This window comes from Odocoileus virginianus, chromosome 4, assembly GCF_023699985.2.
Source record: "Odocoileus virginianus isolate 20LAN1187 ecotype Illinois chromosome 4, Ovbor_1.2, whole genome shotgun sequence".
NCBI classification, from domain to species: domain Eukaryota; kingdom Metazoa; phylum Chordata; class Mammalia; order Artiodactyla; family Cervidae; genus Odocoileus; species Odocoileus virginianus.
This window is the reverse complement of record NC_069677.1, coordinates 12,066,502-12,084,856: the sequence shown is the minus strand read 5'-3', so window position 1 is coordinate 12,084,856 and position 18,355 is coordinate 12,066,502. Positions and strand designations below refer to the sequence as shown.

Here is an 18,355-nt window from a genome sequence, read left to right as displayed (position 1 = left end):
GGTGATGGACTGAGGGCAGATTTATTGAAATCGTGATTTAGGAGGTGAACTTTCTGGTAAAGACAAGCCTCAGGCGTGGCCAAGGAAACTAATGGTTGAGGTGAGTGGACATTGTCTTTTAGACTGAATTACGAAATTGGAGAAGAGGAGCACATAGGTGTTTGCTAATAAAAACACTAAAAGGTTTGATAACAAAATAGTAACCAAGGATTTTGGCTTATTTATTTTTTAGATTTCTTCCTTAAGTCCAGGCTACAGGAACAAGATATCCAGAGGAGACCAACTTCTTTCTACACTCGCATATGCAATCCCTGGGTCTCCCTGTTGGGGGTGAGTAACTTCATTTTGATCTCAGCTGTTCTTGAGACTTAATTCAGGTGGGTACATGTGTGATCTTGGGGTGGGGGTTGAGGAGAGGACAGAGGAAAGTCTTTATTAGGAGCAATGTGTTTTAATTGCCTGCATATTAGAATTTAGATGAGGCTACACATGGCAAGATTACATTTAATGAACCATTTATTTTAATCAATGCTTTACTTTTTAAATAATCATCTCTGATAAATTCTGGATCACTGAATTTCCAGGTATACCATATTAGCATAATTTAATTTGTTTCTCTTAGGAGTAGGACAAGGAGCTAGAATAGAATATCTATTTAGTGATTGTTTTGATTAGAGGGTACTTTCAGAAGGACATCTTCTCAAACATCTTCTTTAAAGAGGTTTTTTTGCATTATGGGTAAAATTCAATTATTCAGACTTCTATAGGATTCAGAGGTTGATGAGAGGACCATTGTTTCTAAAGGCCCTAGTCTTACCAAGGGTTTTTGTTTGTTTTTTGAGGGGACCACACCACGTGGCTTGTGGGATCTTAGTTCCCAGACCAGGGAGCAAACCCTGGTCCCCTGCAGTAGAAGTGTGGAGTCCTAACCACTGGACCACCAGGGAATTCCTCCACTTAAGGCCCTTGTCTTGTGGCTTGCTTAGTGTGTGTTTCAACCATGAGCTGACTTATTCTTCCTTCTGTTTCCACAGGCTGTTGGGTCCCTTCTCATCATGTTTGTGATCCAGTGGGTCTATACCCTGGTTAACATAGGTGTTGCTGCCATTGTATATTTCTACATTGGTCGGACAAGTCCCGGACTTCACCTTGGTGAGCAATACAGCCATTTTGCCACCACCTCCTTTCTTCTCTTTCAGCATTTATTGAAAAACACAGGTTTTGAATACCTATTAAATGCCAACACTGACTCAGATACAAATCCCACTTTCAAGCTGACAGTCTAGAAGAAAAAAATATGGCATATGCATAAATGATAACAAATGAAAAATAATAATAAATTGTGAGGTTTATAAGACATGTAGAAGTAAAATGGATGACAACAATAACTTAAGAGCCAGGAGGGAAGAAATGGGAATATACTATTGAAAGTTTCTTATACTATATGTGAAGTACTAAAATAGACTGTGATAAGTTAAAAAGGTGTATTACAAACCCTAAGCAACTACTAAAAGACAAGTGTACCTTGAAAATATTGTGAGTTCAGTTCTAGATCATTGCACTAAAATGAATATCGCAATAACACAAGTCACACACTTTTTTTCTTCCCTAGTGCATATAAAAGTTATATTTATACTATACAGCAGTCTGTTAAGTGTGTAATAGCATTATGTCTAAAAAGCATTGTACATATCTTAGTATTAAAATACTTTGTTGCTAAAAAATGCTAACCATCATCTGAGCCTTCAAGTCATAGTAGTAACATCAAAGATCACTGATTGCAAATCACTGTAAGAAGTAAAATATTAATAATAGTGAAAAGGTTTGAAATATTATAACAATTACCATGATGTGACTCAGAAAGTGAGCCAGTGCTGCAGGGGAAATGGACCTGATAGACTTGCTCAATGCATGGTTGCCACAAACCTTCAACAAGTAAAAGATGCAGGACTTAGAAGCACAGTAAAATGTAGTGCAGTAAAATGAGTTATGCCTGTAACAAAACAAAGAATTAGAACTAATCAGCTAATAAAGAAGATAAAATTGAATTTAAAGCACTCAAAATAGAAAAAAGAGAAAAAAGGTAATAGACCAAAAACAAATAGCAAGGTGGTTTACATAAACCTAGCCATATCAATAGCCACACTAATTTTAAATGGTCTAAACACTCCCGATTAAATGGTCTAAACCAATGTCATATTGAATTTGTCAATTCTCAATTTGAATTGAGATTATCAGATTGAATAAAAAGCATGATCCAGTTGTTGCTGTCTACAAAAAACCTACTTTCAACATAGAGAAGCAAATGTTACAAGTAAAAGAATGGGACAAGCTGTATCTGGATAAATCAGACAAAGCTGGATTGACTATATTAACATAAGACAAAGTAGATTTCAGAGAAAAGAATATTACCAGGGATAAAGACAAAGGGAAAAATTAACCAAGGGGACATAATAAATCTTAATATTGATGCACTTAAAAACAGAGCTTTGAAATACAAAAAACAAAACCTGATAGATCTGCAATAATAAGTAGAAAAGTTCTCAATTATATTCAGATTTCAACACCTCTCTCTCAATAATTGATAAAACAAGTAGGAAAAAATTGGTAGGGCTTTAGAAGACTTGACTAACATTATCAACAAATGTGGCCAAATTGATAGCGTAGAATATTCTATATAACAACAGCAGAATATATATATTCTTTTCAAGTGAAAAGAATGAGACATTTACCAGAATAAACCATATTTTAGGACATTTTTTAAAGTCTCAGTAAATTTAAAAGTATTTAAGTCAATTCAAAGAACAAAGAGGAAGTGAATTAGAAATAAATACTAGAAAGATGTTTGGAAAATCCTGAAATATTTAGAAACTAAAGAACACTGAATAACACTAAATGACTAAGAATACTAAAGAGCACTAAATATACTAAAGAAACTAATTAACTCATGGTTCAAAGAAGAAATAAGTAAAATTTAAAAGTATTTTTAACTGAATGAAAATGAAAATATAACATCAAAATTGTGGGCTGCAGTTAATTCAGTGCACTTCCTCAGAAGGAAGTGTACTGCATCAAATGCTTATATTAGAAAAGAAAAATATCTCAAATCAGTAACCCCTGTTTCCCACTTAAGGATAATTATAAAAAATGCAAACTAATCTATAATGACAGCATTTTCAGTGGTTGCCTTTGGATGGGGGTGGAGGTGTGGATATGTGGGAGGGAGGTCTTGTGAAGTGGCTTGAGGGGACTTAGAGGTGATGGATGTGTTCAGGATCCTGCTTTTAGTGGTGCTTTCACAGTATATACATGTATTAACACCAAATGGTGCACTTTAAATGCACATTGTCGTCGTTGTTCAGTCGCTCAGTTGTGTCTGACTCTTTGCGTCCCCATGGACTACAGCATGCCAGGCTTCCCTGTCCTTCTTTATTTCCTGAAGTTTGCTCAACTTCAGTCTAGAGTTTGCTCACTGAAGTCTATTGAGTCAATGATACCATCCAACCTCCTTGTTCTCTGTTGCTTCCTTCTCCTCCTGCCCCCAATCCCTCCCAGCATCAGGGTCTTTTCCAATGAGTCAGTTCTTTGCCTTAGGTGGCCTAAGTATCGTAACTTCTGCTTCAGCATCAATCCTTCCAATGAATATTCAGGGTTGATTTCCTTTAGGATTGACTAATTTGATCTCTTTGCTGTCCAAGGGACTCTCAAGAGTCTTCTCCAGCACCACAGGTCTAAGGCATCAATTCTTAGGCACTTAGCCTTTTTTATTGTCTGGCTCTCACATCTGTACATGACTACTGGAAAAACCATAGTTTTGATTATTATGGACCTTTGTCAACAGAGTAATGTCTCTGCTTTTTAATACACTGTCTAGGTTTGTCATAGCTTTTCTTCCAAGGAGCAAGCATCTTTTAATTTCATGGCTTCAGTCACTCCACAGTGATTTTGGAGCCCAAGAAAATAAAGTCTGTCACTGTTTCCATTGTTTCCTCATCTATTTGCCATGAAGTAATGGGACCAGATGCCATGATCTTTGTTGTTTGAATGTTGAGTTTTAAGCCAACTTTTCCACTCTCACTTTTTTCTCTTTTCCACCTTCATCAAGAGGCTCTTTAGTTCCTCTTGGCTTTCTGCTACTAGGGTGGTATCATCTACATATCTGAGTTTATTGATATTTCTCCTGGCAATCTTGATTCCAGCTTGTGCTTCATCCAGCCCAGCATTTTGCATGATGTACTCTGCATATAAGTTAAATAAGCAGGGTGACAATATACAGCCTTGACGTACCCTTTTTCAATTTTGAACCAGTCCATTGTTCCATGTCCGGTTCTAACTGTTGCTTCTTGACCTGCATTCAGGTTTCTCAGGAAGCAGGTAAGGTGGTCTGGTATTCCCATCTCTTGAAGAATTTTTCACAGTTTGCTGTGATCCACACAATCAAAGGCTTTAGCATAGTCAATGAAGCAGTAGTAGATATTTTTCTGGAATTCTCTTCCTTTTTCTATGATCCAACGGATGTTGGCAATTTAATCTCTGGTTCCTCTGCCTTTTCTAAATCCAGCTTGTACATCTGGAAGTCCTTGGCTTGTGTACTTTTGAAGCCTAGCTTGAAGGGTTTTGATCATTATCTTACCAGCATGTAAAATGAGTACAATTGTGTGGTAGTTTGAACATTCTTTGGCATTGCCCTTCTTTGGGATTGGAATGAAACTAATCTTTTCTTGTCCTATGGCCACTGCTGAGTTTTCCAAATTTGCTGGCATTAAGTGCAGTACTTTAACAGCATCATCTTTTAGGATTTGAAATAGCTCGGCTGGAGTTCCATCACCTCCACTATCTTTGTTCATAGTGCTTCCTGAGGCCCACTAGACTTCACATTCCAGGATGTCTGGGTCTAGGTGAGTGATCACACCATCATGGTTATCCGAGTCAGTAAGACCTTTTTTGTGTAGTTCTTCTATGTATTCTTGCCACCGCTTCTTATTATCTTTTACTTCTGTTAGGTCCATACTGTTTCTGTCCCTTATTGTGCCCATCTTTGCATGAAAAGTTCCCTTGATATCTCTAATTTTCTTGAAGATATCTCTAGTCTTTCCTTTCTATTGTTTTCCTCTATTTCTTTGCACTGTTCACTTAGGAAGACTTTCTTAGTTCTCCTTTATATTCTTTGGAACTCTGCATTCAGATGGGTATATCTTTCCTATCCTCTTTGCCTTTTGCTTCTCTTCTTTTCTCAGATGTTTGTAAGGCCTCCTCAGACAACCATTTTGCCTTTTTGGATTTCCTTTCTTTGAGGATGGTTTTGATCACTGCCTCCTGCACAATGTTATGCACCTCCATCCATAGTTTTTCAGGCACCCTTTCTATCAGACCCAATCCCTTGAATCTATTTGTCACTTCTATAGTAGACTCATAAGGGATTTTATTTAGGTCATACCTGAATTGTCTAGTGGTTTTCTCTACTTTTTTCAATTTAAGTTTGAACTTTGCAATGAGGAGTTCATATCTGAGCCACAGTCAGCTCCTGGTCTTGTTTTTGCTGACTTTGTAGAGCTTCTCCATCTCTGGCTACAAAGAATCAATCTTATTCTTAAATACACTTAGTTTATTCTAAAAATGTACCTGGGGCTTGTTTTAATCAGGTAGAATAATACACAGACACAGAAATGAAGAAATAAGTTTATACTCACAGACCTCTAGGAATAGAAGGGCTACATAGGGTCACAGGGGAAGGACCAGAGTTGGTCATGAGGCAAAAGAGGTCAGGGGGAAAGTATGGTCCCTTATGCCCACCAGATATCAAAGGTGTGCTCTTAGGGGAGTTTTAGCAGGAAAGAATGGGCAAGGCAGGTACGAAGTTGAGTAAGTTTAGGATTGGATAGTTTGAGTAATTGCAGGGGCTCTGGGTTGTAGTGGTCATCTCCAGTTGTCTACTATTTGGCCCTGGGGTGAGTTAAGGCAGGGGAATACTGGTTTGATGTGTAAGAGCTTGATAAAGGAAGTGGTTGGGAGTGTGGGCTCTGGATTACTTGATTTGTGTATCAAAGGTGCAGCTTCCCTGGTGGCTCAGTTCAGTTCAGTCGCTCAGTCATGTCTGACTCTTTGCAACTCCATGGACTGTAGCACGCCAGACCTCCCTGTTCATCACCAACTCCAGGAGTTTACCCAAACTCATGTCCATTGAGTCGGTGATGCCATCCAACCATCTCATCCTCTTTCGTCCCCTTCTCCTCCTGCCCTCAATCTTTCCCAGCATCAGAGTCTTTTCCAATGAGTCAGCTCTTCACATCAGGTGGCCAAAGTGTTGGAGTTTCAGCTTCAACATCAGTCCTTCCAATGAACACCTAGGACTGATCTCCTTGAGGATGGACTGGTTGTATCTCCTTGAAGTCCAAGGGACTCTCAAGAGTCTTCTCCAACACCACAGTTCAAAAGCATCAATTCTTCAGCGCTCAGCTTTCTTTACAGTTCAACTCTCACATCCATACATGACTACTGGAAAAACCATAGCCTTGACTAGATGGACCTTTGTTGGCAAAGTAATGGTGGCTCAGTGGTAAAGAAACCTCCTGCCAATGCAGGAGATGTGGGTTCAATCCCTGGGTGGGGAAGATCCCCTAAAGAAGGAAATGGCAACCCACTCTAGTTCTCTTGCCTGGGAAATCCCATGGACAGAGGAGGCTGGGCAGGCTACAGTCAATGGAATTGCAAGAGTCAGGTATGACTTAGCAACTAAACCACCGCCATATATCAAGTGTGCTCATAGGGGAGTTGTTTGTTCTCTCTAGGAGTCAAGACCCCCAAGTGCCAGAGCAAGAAGAATAAAGAAAGGAAGAAAATATTCTCAACACTTTATTGTGTGTTATTTATTCCTAAATAATAAAGCTGTTTGAAAGATGCATTCTAGAGCTCTTTTCATCAAAATTCTAGTGTCTCAATTTTTAAAATAAATAATGTAGTTTTAAGTCCTAACTCAGATGGACTGTAACAATCCAGGCAAACTGAAAAAGAAATTCTTTCAAATTAGAGTTGTTTGATATATATTTTTGAAATAAAGGCACTTCAAACACTTGAATCATGTGTACATTAAAAATAATGTTTTAGAAAAAGTCATGCTAAGTGTCCTTATATCAGCTAATTTAACGGATGCATGCATTGCATGCTAAGTTGCTTCAGTCATATCTGACTGTTTGTAACCCCATAGACTGTAGCCCACCATGCTTCCCTGTCCATGGGATTTTCCAGGCAAGAATACTGTAGTGGGTTGACATTTCCTTCGCCGGGGGGTATTCCTAACTCAGGGATTGAACCCTGGCCCTTTAAATCTCCTTCAGTGGCAGGCGGGTTCTTTACCACTAGCGCCACCCAGGAAACCCAATTTAATGGATAGATATATTTTAATTAACAGTGATTACATCAGTGATTGCTTCTGAATTTCTTGGAAGTTAGTTTAATCTTAAGAAATTTAAATATTTCTCAGAAATTTGTTAACAGGAAAGTATGAAATCAAATTTAAGGCAAATTTACATCTAAAATATAGATAATTTAGAATCAAAGTGGTCATAAATAAGTAAGACCAATTAATATAATTTTTATTTTCTTCCTTCTGACAATGTCAAAATATATTAGGGACTTTCTCTTTGCAATTGCAGATTATTAGTGCAAATTTAAAATTTGTCCTCCCCCTAACCATTAGAACCCTAAATGAGATTCAGTAAATATGTCTTATCAGCTACACACTGTTGATGTTAGCCAAAATTCTAACGTAACCCTCTTAAAATAATGCTTACTTCCTGATCATATATTGAACATGATCTAATCAACTTTCAAGCATATATATATGAAATATATATATATATATACACACACACATATGTCTGGTGGAAAGAATATGTGTAATTTGGAAAAGCATTTTATAAAATTACATTTCATTTGGTTTCCCAAAGTTATATATAATTCATTTTGTGAGATTTTAAAAATACTACCAGTTATTGTGCTAAGAATTTTACATTCTCTCATTTCAGTTCAATTCAGTCACTCAGTCGTGTCCTACTCTTTGCGACCCCATGGACCGCAGCACGCCAGGTCTCCCTGTCCATCACCAACTCCCGGAGTTTACCCAAACTCATGTCCATTGAGTCGGTGATGCCATCCAACCATCTCATCCTCTGTCATTTATCTCATTTACACATGTAATATTTTCACTTTACTGTTAGAGACATATTTTTTTTTAGCATTTATAAGCTTTGCCTTAGACTTCTTTTTTTTTTTTTTAAATAAAAGCTTTTTGTTTTGTGTTGGGGTATAGCCATTTAACAATGTTGTGATAGTTTCAGGTAAACAGTGGAGGTACTCAGCCATACATATACATGTATCCATTCCCCCGCTGCAAACCCCTCCTTTCCAGGCTGCCACAGAACAGAGTTCCCTATGCTATACAGTAGGTCCTTTTGGGTATTTGTTTTAAATATAGTAGTATGTACGTGCCCATCCCAAACTCCCTAACTATCCCTTCTCCCCATCCTTCCCACCAGTAACCATAAGCTCATTCTCAAAGTCAGTGAGTCCTTTTCTGTTTTGTAAGTAAGTTCATTTGTATCATTTCTTTTTAGATTCCACACTTAAGGGATGTCATAGGATACTTCTCTGTCTGACTTCATTCAGTATGACACTCTCTAGGTCTATCCATGTTGCTGCAAATAGCATTATCTTGTTCTTTTTTATAGTTGAATAATATATCTGGTGGAGTGAATATGTGTAAATGTGTAATTTGGAAAAGTATTTTATAAAATTACATTTCATTTGGTTTCCTAAAGTTATATATAATTCATTTTGTGTGATCACACAAAAGGAGAAATGTATTAAAAAAAAACTTCAAAAAAATGGATAAACCCTATTCTAAACAGTGTATCTGATGGCAGGCTATTTGGTCAGTATTAACAACAGTCTCATCTTGAACTTCAGCTCTAACATTTTTACATGTGGGGCTATCTGAGTCACGTAACACCTGTAGAAAACTTCCTAAGGGCCAGATGCTGTGACTGTTGTACTATGTCTTACTGGGTGAAAAAGATGTGCTTCTTGTCCTCATGGAGGATATGGTCTAGTGGCGGATTTTACAGCATATATTTAACACATATCAGTTTGAATCTAAAAATAAAATTATCGAAATTTTAAGAAATTAATAATTCCTAAGACTGAAATTAGCAAGTCATCTGCTTCTTTCTATCTAACACATTAATTTTCTTTCTTGGGATTTTGGAGTTTAGAAATAAACTTTTGGAAACTACTTATAAGTATGAAGTCCTTAGCTGGTTACTATCAGAGAGTATTACAATGAATGTAGTTTGATTAGACCTAAAAAGAGGGGAGAATTGTGCTCTTCTTTGTGTGTATCAGGGGATATATTTACCCCATTAAAACCTGGGATTTTAGATGTTTACATAGAGTCTTCAAAAGTTTTATGTCTGTGCCTTCCTTGCAGGTTTAGCCTCCAACTTCAGCCTTTTAAGATGGATGAGATCCCTTCTGATCCCCTCCTACAGGTCTGTGCCAGCCTGGGGCCAGGATGAGGGCAGATGCATGGCCTGGGTGGTGCTAAAGGTGCTTCGTGGGCTTGGGTGAATTGTGGTGTGAATGGCTGACATTTGAGAACCTCAAGAAACTCAGACTGCTCCTCACTGTCCTCCACCACCCAGCCCTTCTGCCTCAGCTCATCAGAAGCTTCCTCTGGCCCCCTCTTTTCTTCTTATCCTCAGGAATTCAGAACAGAGGCTTTCTTTAGAATCTGGTTGCTGAGAGATCTAAGTCGAGAGAGTTACTTTTAGTGAGTTCACAATCTAAGACACATTAGCATCAGTACTGACTCACACACAAACTCAAGGCTGAGAACTTCCATTCTTCCATCTCAAGTCAGAAGTAGTTGACACAACTGTGTTGGTGAAAGTGCAGAGACCAAGTACAGAAACAGAGTAGTGACCCTGCAGGATTTCTGTGGGACTTCAGTGTTCAAATACCCAAGGAGAGGGAGGAACAAACTTTCCTGAGAAACAGCAGAAAGCCTTTCAGGGAAGGTAAGGCTTCATGAGTACCCCAATTTCTTTCCTCCTCTTCTATGCTTCCAGTGCCAACGCTTGCTCACCTTTGGAGGCCTCAAGACTCTGGGAATTTTTATTTATTTATGTTGTTTTTGGCAGTACTGGGTCTTTGTTGCTGCAGAGGACTTTCTCTACTTCTGGCAAGCAGAGGTTGCTCTCTAGCTGCGGTGCGCAGGCTTCTCATTGTGGCAGCTTCTCTTGTTGCTGAGCATGGGCTCCAGATGTACCAGCTTCAGTAGTTGCAGCATGGGCACTCAGTAGTTATGGCTCCTGGGCTCTATAGTACAGGCTTAGTAGTTGTGGTGCGCAGGCTTAGCTGCCCCACAGCATGTGGAACCTCCCTGGACTGGAAATCAAGCCTGTGTTCCCTGCATCAGCAGGCGGATTCTCAACCACTGGACTACCAGGGAAGTGCCCAGGAATCTGTTTTAAGACAATACAAGCACTGCCTGTCTGTTTAAGTCAGCCTAAGAATGACCTGGATGCTAAACCCTGGATGCTAGAGAAATGATGATGACAGGAGCAGGGGTCATGGAAACCAACAGGGAGGGGGCTGGCAGGGAGAGTTGGGTGGAGAGGGGCAATTCCCTGCCATCTGCTTGGAAGCTGAACTGAATGTCTTGTGTGAAGCTGTAGGAGGGGTGGGGGCCACTCTCTGCCTCTCTTTCAGGTACTGATCCTAGTCCTGAGGGCAAGTAGAGGTTAAGTGGAAATAGATTCTGTGTGGAAGCTGCCTTCCGATTCTGGAGCTGCAACTGGTGTGTGGCTGAGTGTATTTGGCCTTATCCAATTTACATGAATATTTTTAAGTATTGTAGGTTTGAAAGCCTACAGATGACTATGGGAGGTCAGCATTCCGTTTTGATCTCTGAATTTCTGGGATTTCAGCTCAGAGGTCACTGTTGTGCTATGTAGAAAGAAGAATGTGTTAGGAGGAGGTTATTCTTAGAAAATGACAGTGCTTTGGTTGGAAGAGAATCTAGTTTACACTATTCATGTCTCCGTGGGCTTGTAGAGGCCTCAGCTAAGAGTCAGCATCAAGCTTACTGGCCTCATCATGGCTACTGAGCGATATCTTGTGGTGACTGTTCAGGAGGGGAAAGGACCTAGAAATTGTGACCACTTAAAAGTAGAAATTGATTGCTGTGTTTTCTTTTCTGTAATTTTGAATTTTTTTCACAACTGTCACCCCAGATGCTCTTCAAAACCAAAGAAGAATAACTGTAGGGTGTTTTGGGCGAAGGAGTTTGGGTATATTACTTCCTCTGTTACACCTTCAGTTCCCAGAATTATGTAAAATTAAGCCTGACCTTAGAGAAGCTTTCTTTCCTGAAGTCTTAGCAACTGCCCAGGTGAGCACTCTTAGGCCGTAGAAAGTGAAGTGTATTATTTCCCTGAACTCAGAAAAATATTATGGTTTTACCTTAAACACATGTTGACTGGTACGGCATTTCCGTCACTTCCTAACCTTACTTCTTGCACATTCAACTTCTGTAGAAGTTAGTTCATCTCTCAGAAAGCCCAACCCCGCTAATTTAGATATGTTTTCATCAAGTGGCTGCAAAGCCTTAGTCGTGTGATCTGAACTCCTATAACAGCATGTTTTTCTAGTCAGTGAAGCTTTCTGCTTAAGTTCCACAGATTTATAACAAGGTTTCTACCATTTTTTAACAACTATCGAATATATTCCTTATTTAAACAATTCAGCGTAACTACCCACAAAGTAAAGATTTAAGAGGAAATCTATGCCTAAGGTGATTCCAGGACCTAACACACTGCAGCAACTAGAAGGGGGTTGAGAAGGTGAGGAAATAGAAGTGGAAGGAGGTGAAGAGGTTTGCCTGAGGCCCCCAGGCTAACTGGTGACAAAGCTGTGACTGTGTTCTTTGGATATCCTGGCTGCCAGGCTCGTCTTTCTGCTGCCAGCACTTTCCTCACGTATCCCTAATATTTTTCTCTACCAGTTTCTTCCAACTCCAACTCTATGTGGACCTTTCTGTGACTCTGGAGCTCACTTTTTGCCTGCAGGCCAGCTTGGTGCCAAAGCTTTTATGCTTTGCTGCATAACTTCTTACTCTGTAAACCTGGGCTGTTCCTCATTCATCTTTCCTTCCGGTGAACTAAAGAGAAGGTTTTTCTTTTTATTTGCTTCCACTTTCCAGCCTCTCCATTCCATTATTTCATTTGACAAAAAGGCCAAGTAGAGCTATACAGCCCCAACACCATAGCATTTGGAAGATTCTTTTTATAGTTTTATACATTTCTGCTAAGGAAGGTAAATATCACTCTTTATTTGATACTTATTTCTAGTGCTTTGGATTCATGAAGTGTTGTACATAGAGATTTCAACAGTTCTGTTGTTTAATACATATTAAGTAATAGGCACAATGATGTTTTTGCAAATCATTTCTCCATCCAGAGAAGACTGACTGCCAGTGGTTAGTACTATGGTCTTTCCTTCTGACTGTCCTCCATGTTTCTCTCACCAAAGGAGCTTGCGATCCCCCCAAGAGCAGATAATTTTGGCACCGTCCCTGACTAGGGTTGACATGGAGATGACTCAGCTCACCCAGGAGAACGCAGACTTCGCCACCCGGGATCGCTACCACCACTCGTCCCTCGTGAGCCGGGAAGAGCTAATGCGTCAGTACTAGGTACCGAATCCTCAAGTACTAGGCAGCCCAGAGCCCTGCCCTTCTGGAGCTGTCCAGGGTGCAGTGGACCCAAATTCCAGAACCTCTGTGGAGCTGGTTCTCCTCTGTAAGAAACTCAAAGACCTGTCCTCCCCCTGCCGTTTTGGACAGTGGAAATGAGCATTCTGGTCTGGAGCACCACGTCTAACCAGGCACCCACTGCAGTGGCGGTGGCCCCTGCAACATGCGCCCAGTCTGAAGAGTGCCACATGGACACCAAGACTTGGAGGTGTGGAGAACCAGGCCAGATTGCTTGTTCTAAGGGCCACAATAAATGATTATTTTAAGCTTTATTATTTATTCCTTGAATAAATAATATGTTTACATGGTTCCAAACCCCAAAGTGAAATCATATATACCATGAAAAGTCTCCCTCCCATTCTTGTTTCTCATCTGCTCAGTTCCCATCTCCTGCATCAGAGATAACTACTGTTCTCAGGTACACTACCTGCATTTCGTTATGAATAGACAAGCAAATAGGAGTGTGGAGTTTTATTGCTCCCTTTTCACCCACAAAAGGTAGCATAGTATACATATGCTCTGCATCTTGCCTTTCCCCTTAACAATCTATCTTGGAGACATTTCCATATCAATACATACACAGTTTCCTCATTATTTTTCATTGTATAAATGTGCTATAATTTATTTCATCAGTTCTACAGTGATGGCATTTGGATTGTTTCCAGTCTTTTGCTATTACAGTCAGTTCTGCAGGGAATAATCGTGTTCATATGTATAAGCATAATGAATATCTGTAGGATAAACTCCCAAAAGTGGAATTGCAAGATCAAAGGGGACATGCATTTGTAAGCTATTATTGTTTAGTGAAGGTCTTTTTAATTAAAAAGTTAAATTACCATGAATTACTTAATGGTGACTCACATTCTCAAAAGCATGTGTGGTGCCCCACACTCCAGATACCTCTGCAGCTGTTTTGCAGTATGAACACATGAGGGGACAGGACTATTTTGGTTCCTTAGTGTGGCATTCCTGGTGGCTCAGATGGTAAAGAATCTGCCTGCAGTGCAGGAGACCTGGGTTTGATCCCTGGATTGGGAAAATCCCCTGGAGAAGGAAATGGCTACCCATTCCAGTATTCCTGCCTGGAGAATTCTATGGCCAGAGGAACTTGGTGGGCTACAGTCCATGAGGTTGCAAAGAGTCAGACACGACTGAGTGACTAACACTTTGACAACTGACTTTTTCTAGTGTGGCATTCATCACAGGCATCCAATCTAGGGGCCACGGCAGTGGCTGTTCCTGCATGAAATCAGTCCTGGCCCCGAATTGGTGGTGTTACCACTGAGCGACGAAGGGAAGTACTGTTGGGTCATTCTGACTTCTTTCTTCTGTAGTGTGTAGGTGCATGCTAAGTCACTTCAGTTTTGTCCAAGTCTTTGCGACCCCATGGACTATAGCCCACAAGCTCCTCTGTTCATGGGATTCTCCAGGCAAGATTACTGGAGTGGGTTGCCATACAATCCTCCAAGGGATCTTCCCGACCCAGGGATCAGCCTGTATCTCTTAGGTCTCCTGCATTGGCTGGCAGGTTCTTTATCACTGGCACCACCTGGGAAGCCCTTCTTCTGTAGTAGAGTTTCTCAAAGTCAGTGTGCTAAGAAACCAGGGAGGTTTGTTAAAAGTGCAGATTTCTGCATCTTAGTCCTAGAGGTGAGCTTTGGGATGAGTACTGGACTTTATATTTTTAATGAGTGCCTCAGGTTATTCAACTCAGGTGACCCTTGGACCCCATTTTGAGAAACACTGACCAGTTGGGTGAAACAGGCTTAAAGCAAGTTGGGGCAGGGACATCATGATGAGGGGCCCTTAGGTCTCAACATTCTCCCCTAGAAAGTAAGGCCTAGTTTATGGTAACTTCACAGTAACATCTAGTTTATAATGACTGTTTTCGCACCTTTGGGGTTAAATACCAGACTTCTAAACATCATTAGAAACAATGGAAAGAAAACAAATGCTGAGTTAACTATAGGTATATGGGAAAGCATGAAAGACAATGTATTCATAAAGGGCTGAGTTGGTGTCTCTGAGGGCCCTTTAAAAGATGAAGTTGCACTAGATTCCTGTGTCTGTAACAAATTATACGAACTGAGTCACTTAAATCAACAGAAATTTATTCTCTCCCAGTTCTGGAGACCAGATGTCCCAAATCAGTATTGCTGAGCTAAAAACAAGGTGGCAGCAGGACTGTGCTCCCTCCAGGGGTCTCGGGGAGAATCTGATCCATGCCCATTTCAGCTTCTGGTGGCCGCTGGCATTCTTTGACTCATGGTCACATCATTCCCATGTTTAAGACCAATATCTTCTAATCTCTTTTGATGTGACCACTTTGCCTTCCCCTGTGTGCATATAACTTGGGCTTCTGCCTCCCTCTTATAAAGGAGACATGTGATGGCATTTAGTGGGTTGATCTCATCTCAAGAGCCTTAACTTCATCACACCTGCAAAGGCCTTGGCAAATGAGGACAGTCACAATAACAGGCATGGGGTTGGGGGCACCCACTTTGGGGGCACTATTTTTTAGCTGGTCACAGAAGGCTTTAGTGATTCTGCCCTTGGCTTTTTTGAATTGTGCATAACAAGCTAGAAGAGTATCCCCTCTAATAGAGATGGTCCTGGGTTTGGAAACCATACACAGCAGAAGATTCAAGTATCCAAGATGAGAACTTTCCCAGATGATTGATTTTATGGAAAAGGGTGAAAGAAGAATGGATGTGCTAGAGAATTCCAGCATTCTTCTCAGTGTTGGGAATACTGAAAGGAGTCGCTCACACAATCTAGTGTAGGAGGCAGACACTCAACACTGGAACCTCTAATTAGATCCAGATATCTTGTATTTAAACAAAACTATATTATATAAATAGTAATCAGTAAAGCAGTAATGGAGTGATGGATTCTAAGCCTGAACTCCCCAGAAAGCAGAAGTCTATGTGTTATTGCTTTATTGGCAGGGGTGTTGGGGAGTATATCCAGGGAAGAAATGAGAGAAAAGAAGAGGGTAGACCAGGTGAGAAGGCATGACATTGGGTTAGTGACCCTTTAGCATCATGTGCAGTGGAGGACTTAGTCTCTGAGGACTCTTCTGAGAGACGGTAAGAACACCTGTCTTGTGACCCCCTTGCAGAGGGAGGAAAGGATGAGAATTCATCCATTGGCACCTGTTCCCCACAGTCAAAGGGTAGCTGGGAGGGGCATTAACCTCGCCCCCTGCACTTGTGATTTCAACTTGTGTGAGTACCTAGTGAGTTTCTGCAGCAAGCAGCTACTCCGTGGGCATGAGGCGCTGTTGGATTTATGTGCATGAACTTGACTGGAGCCCAGCATAACTTCTTGCTGTGGTGGTGGCTAAGATGGACCAGCCACAGCCCCAGAATCAGGTGGGGCAGAGAGAATCTGAGGTGGCACATAGAGGTACCATGTGCTATCTTTGTATGACAGAGGTCAGCAGTAAGTTCAAGTTGTCAGAGAGGTGAGGCAGATGACACTGGATCATTTAGAGAGAGTTTGCTTATATAAAGAGTGCTAAGAATGCCAGCACAGCCAGGATATATGGCAGTGAGACTAGCAACATTTTCTTAAAAAAGCAAAGGGTCAGATTCCTAGACGCAAGGTCCAAGACCAAGGAGTGCCCAGTTGTAGGGGAAAACATCTGAATGAGTGAGGATCATATTAGATCTTCTGGGACCATGAATGTCTCCCTTCAGGCCTTGCTTTCTTTCAGTTTATCCCTCTAATGATCCATCCATCCATCCATCCATCCACCCATCCATTGAACCATCTACCCATTCATCCACTGATCCCTCCATTCACTCAACCATCCTCCCACCCACTGACCCATGCATTGATCTACCCATCTACCCACCCATGCATGACTAAAGCAGTCATGCTTCATGCCTGAGACCACCTCACCTGAGTTGAGTAACCAGTCTCAGAGCTTTATAACATAAAAATATGATCACAGGCCATTCAGGCAGAAATGAGCTAACTCTTCAGTCACCACTTGAAAGTCAAACTTTCAAGGTGAGTACTGCTCAGTTCTAGGGGATTCTTGAACTTAGAACTGGGAACCAGGACAGGGGTCATTCTCTCAGATGTCTCTGGGAAATATGCTAATAAGTTCTCTGACCTACATAATCAATAGAGAGCATCATGCACAAATGATTCTAAGTCAGTGTGGAGGTCTGATGTTCAGGATTTCATCATCCTGCCTTCCCTCCAGGTTTCTGATTGAGGGAATATATTAAGGATGGGAAACACCATGCCAGTATGGTGTAGCTGATACCAGAAGGCTGAAGCAAGGCCTGTAATGTCTAACTTTCTTCCTCTTGAATCTAAGAATCTGCTTCTCCCAGACCCTTGGTTGAGGAGCTGAAATCAAGGCAGAGAATGACCAGCTGGCTCCATTCCCAATAACACATGGACAGAGATCATAAAGTGATCACCTACTACCTTTCAACTCCAGTGCCTGCCTGCTCATGAACTGTGGCCCCAGCTTGGACCAATCAGACTGGTCTTCCCCCTCCCATGGGGAGGAGCTAAGACTGACTGATGGGCTGGTGAGGGGCGAGGGGCAGAGCGTTCCTTCTGCTTCTGCTGGTGGGAGCTTGGCTTGTAGCTTCATCTTCCCCATGGAGAAGGAAGTGAGGAAAGCTAAAGGGATTCCAGTAGTAGTGAGAGCAGTGATAGAGGCAGACACAGGATCTGGGAGTAGATGGAGGAGCTCTCAACTCCTCTGACAGTAGTCAGGGAGGTCTTCCTGGAGGAGGAGATATCTGACCTCATTCAAGCACTTCATGGGCAGAGAGGAGGGGCAGGACATTTTCAATAGAGAGCTCAGCGTGATCAAAGGCATATGGGACTGAAGGGTAATTGAGGGCTTCCAGAATGTTGGGATGAGGCAGTGCAAGGCAGGGGGAGTACTGAAAAGGCAGGCAAGGGCCAGGGCCGGAAGGGGTTTGTACCACTCTTTGCTGAGGAATGAGGAGGGAAGTCTGAGAGTGATGATAAAAATCCACCCTCAGCATTGCTCAGGCTTTTCCAGAAGATCCTTGTGTGAATACAGTGAGTCTGCTCCAGGCTCAGGAGCCATCCGGCTTCAGACAGGTTTCTGCTCTCCTATGGGGGAGGGAAGAGAGGGCCAGTCGGGGGCATCCCCCCTGAGATCAGAGTGTGTGGGAGGAGGGGCTGAGGATCCAGCCTTGAACTTTGCAGGGGCAGGACCGGTGACTGGAGGTTCACAGAGCCCCTCACCCCTCCCTCCATGCTGAGGACCAGTTGTCCCAGTGCCTCGTGGGTGTGGGTAGTGGGGGTGGAGGGGGCCCGGTAGAGATAGGAGCAAAACAATTAGAGCGCTCAGTCCCGACGTATTACTTTCCTGTTGCCACTGTAACAAATCACCGCTAACGGTGGCTTACTGCAGCACAGAAGTACTCTTCTGTAGTTCCAGAGGTCAGAAGTGTGCAGTGGGTCTCATGGGCCTAAAATCAAGGCATCAGCAGTGCTGGGTTCCTTCTGGATGTAGGGGAGAATTTCTTTCTCCACTTTTTC

The 18,355-nt window shown here is 41.6% G+C and overlaps 1 protein-coding gene across 1 annotated transcript in view; it reads left to right on the top strand.

The window, feature by feature from the left end:
- The window catches only part of SLC12A8 (solute carrier family 12 member 8), a 135,697-nt gene extending 122,571 nt beyond the window's left edge, over positions 1–13,126 (top strand). The window contains exons 10-13 of the mRNA XM_070466125.1: positions 233–330; positions 1,035–1,152; positions 9,485–9,545; positions 12,589–13,126. Of these exons, the coding sequence (XP_070322226.1) occupies positions 233–330; positions 1,035–1,152; positions 9,485–9,545; positions 12,589–12,751 (440 nt within the window). The 3' untranslated portion in view covers positions 12,752–13,126. The remainder of the gene's footprint in view (positions 1–232; positions 331–1,034; positions 1,153–9,484; positions 9,546–12,588) is intronic.
- Positions 13,127–18,355: the final 5,229 nt, after the last annotated feature.